The 6724-nt window shown below is 37.4% G+C and overlaps 1 protein-coding gene across 1 annotated transcript; it reads right to left on the bottom strand.

Moving 5' to 3' along the window:
• Window positions 1-1477: 1477 nt before the first annotated feature.
• Window positions 1478-5611, bottom strand: LRRTM4 (leucine rich repeat transmembrane neuronal 4). The gene is made up of 2 exons (XM_055312146.1): window positions 5557-5611; window positions 1478-3727 (listed from the first exon to the last, which is right to left on the bottom strand). The coding sequence occupies exons 1-2, from the start codon at window positions 5558-5560 to the stop codon at window positions 2175-2177; spliced, it is 1557 nt and encodes a 518-aa protein (XP_055168121.1). The 5' UTR covers window positions 5561-5611; the 3' UTR covers window positions 1478-2174.
• Between the last annotated feature and the right edge of the window lie 1113 nt (window positions 5612-6724).

Raw genomic sequence — 6724 nt, 5'->3', positions numbered from 1 at the left:
CTTCATTACAATATTTAATTAAATTCTTCATTATTTAATGTCTTAACACCACATTCATCTCCATTAATAATACCACTGCAATTTCACGACTATAACCTCCCCACTACAAACTATCTATAATATCAAAATGTGTTTTGACATACTCATATTTTTATGGAATAAAACATGCTTTTATTTTCTTCCTATCATGATAAAGCCTAAGGTCTTTGAAAGAATAATCTCTGGAACTAAAGGTCTCTGAAAAGTTTTAGACTATACTCAAGTCCTAATTCTTTAAGAATCTTTCTTCTTAAAAAAATATTTCTTCTTTCTTGGTGATTATTATAAACAAAAATCACTTTTCTATGACAAAAGTCAAGAGAAAATGAATGAATGGACCTGGATTTTTCTTTTCTTTTTTATGTTACTAGCCTTTAAGAGGATCTCAAAATATAAAGAGAACCTAGAATAAAACAAGATGGATGAACTTCTTTTACTAATATTCATGTATATTATATAAATATCAACCTGCAACAAAAGCATCAAGCCTTGTTAAGCCTTTTATACAAAATCTTTTATTCTTTTTAATTTCAATATCAATTGCTCATACAGGTTTCTTTTAGGGATTTATTATCTGGGATTACTTTTCTTATTTTCAATCATATACAAAAAGGAGAAAATTAACTCTCAAGAATAGCTCAGTATTTCAAATTCTACTAGGTTGGAGACTATTTAAACTCAGTGCCTTGTCTGAAAACATTTCATTAGCATCTGCCTTTAGGACTATAGAGAGATTGGGTATATATTATCAAAGAGCAAATTATTTTTTCCAACTGTTATAACTAGTAATAAAAGGAGAAATACTCATGCAATACTCATGAAAACTTTCCTCTGAAAAACTAACCATCTAAAATTGAATATTAAAACAACATACTGCCAGAACTTTCTTTCTCCATTACTTTATTCTAGTAACAAGGCCTTGGCAGTCACAGTCTTTGTACTTTTTGATCAAACAAAGAACAATTTGCATCCAGTACTACTTATCAACAGGTTGGAAATCTGTGACTATTTTCTACTCCTACGCATGTTAGTGTAAGTGATCTTTAAAAGTAAATGATCAGAAACTGGATCCAAACATATTCTCTCATGAAAATGAAAATAATGTAACATGGAATGCCTTCATTTGAAGCTAATGTTACAGAAAGGGAAAATACCAGGAACTCAAATCTCTCTCTCTTTATTTATAAATATTTGCATCACTTAGTTTTGGATAAGTTTAACAAGAATACACATTATTTCTTTTGGGGATGACAGCAACATTGACAAACAGTCCCTGTTAGGCCTGTCATTATGTTATTGCTAAATCATCCACAATATCATGACCTGATTTTAGTTACCAGGGACATAGCCAAAACATGGAATTTAAGTTTCATTGTGATTACATACAAATAGCCAGCACTTAAGAAAACCTATGAAAAGTGATATATGTCCAGTAATAAAAAAAAAATGAAGGAAGGAAGGAAGGAAGGAAGGAAGGAAGGAAGGAAGGAAGGAAGGAAGGAAGAAAGACATCTTTAAGGGCCTAATACAATTACACAGTAGGCCTCTGACATTCTCTATGCTGGTATATAACTAAATGGCAAGTAACACGGAAACAGTTATCCCTGTGAGATCCCTGTTGCATGCTTTAAGTATAACTAAAAATTTACAACAAAATCAACCCTTGGGTAAATTGCTCTTTGGTTTAAATATTCAATACCTCCTGGAATTTTGGTAAAATCACTTTGTTTTTAAATTAAGCTGGTCCCTCCTTCTTTACTCCATTACAGAAGTCAAACAACAAGAACCAGACATTAATTTTAGAATGAAAAGAGTTTTGTGTATATGTGTGTTTTTAAGTCCAACCCCTGTATACAAACTGTTAAAAAAAAGCAGATGTTTTAACATAGTGTTTTATTCCAACTTAATCTCATCCTTGAATGAACTTCCTTCAAGTTTCAACCATTAAAAAAACAAAAACAAAAAAAAACAGTCAATTTCCTGGTGGTTGTAATTTAATTAAGTAACCTCTCACACTGAGCAAAAACCCAAAAGCAAAAGGGGTCATTAATCTTTCTAGTGATTAGACACCTCTAGAGCTTCAAACATTTACCTCTCCTTCCCCGCAGTAGAAATGCTTTTAGGAGGATCATGGTTCATACCTCACATTCCCTGGAGCCAGAGATGGTATATGTGCAGGGCCCAGATCCATTAACGGATATATCCATGGTCTCAGAGTTTGTAGGCTTGTAGTCCACATAATACTCCTGTAAAGGGGAATTCATTTGTCTTTCAGACTCTCTGGTCTTTTTCCGCCGCCTTTTCATAAGAGAGTGTTGCTGAAGTTGTTTCATGCTGGCTGGGTAGCGTTTCCAAGACACATAGATTACCAAGAGGATCATGGCCACCGAGAGAAACAGAGCCACACTCCCTGCAATAATTTTGTGAAATGAAACATGCTCATACTCTTGCTCTGTGCCAGGAATCTGAAACCCTGGGGAAGGACTTGGTGTTTCAAGGGTGGGCTGAGTGGGGTCAGATTTGGAAAATGTAGGTTTAGGGATAATCAGAGGCTTCTGGGGCGTTTGGGGTACCAGGTGTGATTTTTCTGTGTTGACCACCTGAACTTCAGAGCAGATATTATATGTTTCCACTGCATCACTAACCTTTTCACCCTGGATATGTTTAGGTCCTGCACATATCATGGTGCTTTCCTTATTTCCTTTGAAATTCTTAAGCCAATAAAATAGAGGACAAATGCTCCGACTGCATTCCCACATATTTCCAGACAAAGTGATGGATATTAATGATATCCACGCATTGACAGTTTCCTGTGAGATGTTGGTAAGCTTGTTGGAATCCAAATTCAATTTTTGCAAATTGGGTAGACATTTAAAAGTGCCCGGCTCAATTCCTTGGATGTCATTCCCTGATAAATCCAAGTTGTGTAAGGAACTCCAAGTCCATGTCAAGCCTTGGCTAATGGAGCGAATCCTGTTCCACTGTAAGTAAATTGAGCGGAGATTGAAGAGACGTGGAAAATGAGCAAAATTGATCTTGGAAAACTGATTGTGCTCCAAGTGGAGCTCTTTCAACTTCAAGAGGCCAGCAAAAGCATTTCGGGACAAGCTTCGAAGACGATTGTAACCCAAATCCAGAAAGTCAAGATTTCGACAGTCTTGAAAAACTCTTATGGGCACAGTCTTTAATGAGTTAGATCTCAAGTGCAAAATGATGAGTTTCCGAAGACCTTTAAATTGTTCCGATTGCAATGTCTGAAGTTTATTGTAGGAGAGATCCAGATTTCGGAGATTGGGAACTGGGTGAAATGTTTTATTGTGCAGATAGGTAATTTTGTTGGAGCTTAGAATTAATTCTTTCAGTCTACGGATCCCTTGAAATGCATCTTCATCCACTGAGCTAATGTAATTATGGTCAAGATAAAGCCATATAAGCTGGTTAAGGCCGGCAAACTGATTGGATTTGAGTTTCTGAATGCTGTTGAACCTTAATGATAAGCCTTGTGACCCTCCAGAAATGTTCTCAGGGATATCTGCGAAAGCATGAGACTCACAGTATACAATTTTGCCATCACATCTGCAGTTCTTTGGGCAAGCTCTCTGAGCCCCCGTGAGCATAACAAGCAGCAGTGTAGGAAGTAGCACTAGCACCACACGCATGCCTCTCAGCTGCGTAATTAAATGGAAACCTACAATATTAAAAAGAAGACAAATGCACATTGTAAAACTATTAATGTAAATCACCACCAGCTTACCGATATCGGGCATTTCATCTCGTGTAGTAATGGGACAGTTGATATACAAATAATGTATTTAACATTTGAAGTCTTATTTTCTTCAGTGTTGTACATTTGCTATCATAAGGTTTCCTTCTTTCTTCCTTGATTTTCAAATCACCACAGTGCCGTGGAACTAAAGAAAAGCCTTCCCGAGTTTCTTGAGTTCATATGTTCGTCAACACTGAAGAGCACACAGCCTGCTTATCACTTAATGCCAACACTGGAATAACAATATTTGGCTAGTCACTCTGTCGAACATCAGTACCAAAAGGAAGAGTACCAAGTCTTCTGGTAATGGCAAAAATGTGACTTAGAAAACCCCGTACTTGTACATCTTTCGTAGTTAAGCAAACAGGCTTTGATTTGACAAGAGAGCTTCAGTAAGCTGTCAAGGTAACCCAAGTTTGCTCTGCCTGAAATTGTATCCTTATTGCATAATGGAATAACAATGCATGGGCTCTGAAAAAATGGCATTGGGACTAGGATGGGCAGCCAATGAAGCATGGTATGAAGACTAATAACAGTGTGAGGTAGTCTCAATGTGTTAATAAGCATATATGCTCTCAGTTTTCAGGAAATTCTGCCTACTGTGGCTCTCCTGCCCAGTGATATACCAGCTCAGAGCCCTAACTACTGGTAACACAGAACAGTCCGAAGTTAAGATTGTCAGATTCTTATTAAGTATTTGCATAAAATGCAAAATAATCTTGTGTAGTATTAGTTTTGCTCTTATTTTTAACATAGTTGCTTTTGCAAATTTGGGGGATAAACAAGGTAAAGCAGTAGACTGACTAGTCCCCTCCTCCTCTTCATCCCGACCTGCTCAAATTTCTCACTGACTTTTTTTTTTTCCTCCCCTACCTCTATTAACTTCAGAAAACCTGCAAAGTTGCAATGTATTGGCACTTGTGCTGCATTTCCAAGTCATAGCATGGTAAGGGGCTTCACTCCTCTGTCAACAGTAGATTTATTATTTATCAGCGGTGGTGGGGGGGAAACCTAGGTGCTGCAGTTTATTTGTCTTAAATATTCATTTTTAACCAAGAAGTAATCAGCCAAACCTCTAATCAAAAAACTCTCCTTCTTTTACTCAACCAGTTTTTTATTTTGTTTTGTTTTGTTTTGTTTTTAATTTGAAACCCGATCTTGCTCTCTGTCCTCTTGCCAGCTACAATCTCATTGAAATACATTCCAGCTCTTCCAGACAGGAGAAAGGGGGGAAAAAAGCCAGTCACACTTGAAAAAATAAGACTGGCAAATGACTGCTGGAAATTTGGAAGCTGTGTTCAGGATACAGCTTCAGAGATAAAACAACCCCTTGTGCGACCTCTGATAAAGTAACGACCCCACCCCTACAGACACGCAGTAAAGTGTTAACAATCTTCCTGACAGCGACCAGAAATACAAGCGTGGTTAATATTACCAAGAAATAGAACCAAACACAGTATTTATCTCATGCTTAATTCCCAAGCTGTAGAAACACACACACAAGAGACAGCTTTAAAGATATTTCTCTAGAGTCTGTTTAAGTCCGCGTTATGCATTTATGGATTAGAAAAGAAAAACTACTAAAAGGAAAATGATCTAAAAATATAATAGCAACTATACTGAGTCAACTGGCAAACTCAGAGGCTGCTGCTTTTTGCCTGTTTCCCCGTCTTTTATCAGCTAATGCCACGACTGAGAATAGGAAGCCAAGAGGATCAGCTTTGCAAAGGAGGAAACAAAAGTTCACTTACCCATCCTTTGTCATCCAAAAACGGTTCCCCCCTCTCTCAGCTTTCTTCTTATTTGGTCTCTCGTGCTGAAACCACCACCACCTTCATGACACAGTGCGGCTGTCATTCACACCATTCTGATCCGGCATGTGAGCTAGAAGCCCCATACAAACTTCCCCGGAGAGGACAGGCAAAAAATATATATACATATATGAAAAAAATCAGCATGGGGTGGGATGGGGGGGCAGGGAAAGGAAGCCGTTGGGGGGGAGGGGGAGGGCCTCTAGGCTCTGAGGACCATTGTGTAATTCACCAGAGACCCATCAGCAGTAATTGGCAATCTGTGCAAAAAACCTACAGCCCATTTCAAAGGTAACCAACTTCTCTGTAAAAAGAGAGGTAAAAAAAAAAAAAAAAGAAAAGAAAAGAAAAAAAAAATCTTCAGAATACCTGGCATTCCTTATTGTGCTGGCTTTTGCCATTCCCAGATAAAGCAATTCATCCTCTGGATTTTCAGTTCTTGAAGCAAGTAGGCCTCCTGTGCTGTATGAGACCCCAGTTTAAAAGCTATGCAGGCTAGGTTTATCCATTTAGCTGGTCAGGTTTAAAGTGTTTTGTAGCTGTGCTGAGAGGCAGCCCTTGTCTAATTCAGAAGGCTTTCCAGAGACTGATGATGCTCAGAGCTTGTTGGTGCTAATGCTTGAGTTTGTGATACACTGAGTGCCCTCCGCTGGAGAAAACAGATTGCACATTAAAGACGGGAACAAGTGAGCCTGTCAGGGGTGTGCAGCCTTCCTTCTCTCAGAAAGGGAAATTAAAGGCACAGGATCACTTTTTTTTTTTCTCTACAACAATATGTATATAGTATGAAAGGCTTATGACAAGGATTTCCATTCAGTGACATTAAATATTGAGTAAAATACTGGCTCTCTAAATATTATCCAATTAGCAGTTTTTAAAAGTTGCCTTGGCCCTTTTTTTTTCTGTACATATCACATATTTATTATCTTTCTTTTCAAAAGACAATTTCAGTTTTGTTTTTGTTGCTGTCCCTTTATTTATTTAATTATTTTTCAGCAAACCACATAGAGAGATAATCATATTTAAGGGAAAAATGTAATTAGATCACTTTTACAGTTAGTCATTTTTAAACTTTTAGGTCTTATTTTTAAATTCCTAACTTTTTGAT

Source organism: Nyctereutes procyonoides, unplaced genomic scaffold, assembly GCF_905146905.1.
Source record: "Nyctereutes procyonoides isolate TBG_1078 unplaced genomic scaffold, NYPRO_anot_genome, whole genome shotgun sequence".
Classification (NCBI taxonomy): domain Eukaryota; kingdom Metazoa; phylum Chordata; class Mammalia; order Carnivora; family Canidae; genus Nyctereutes; species Nyctereutes procyonoides.
Note: the sequence above shows the minus strand (reverse complement) of the source record. Positions and strands in the feature narration are given on the sequence as shown.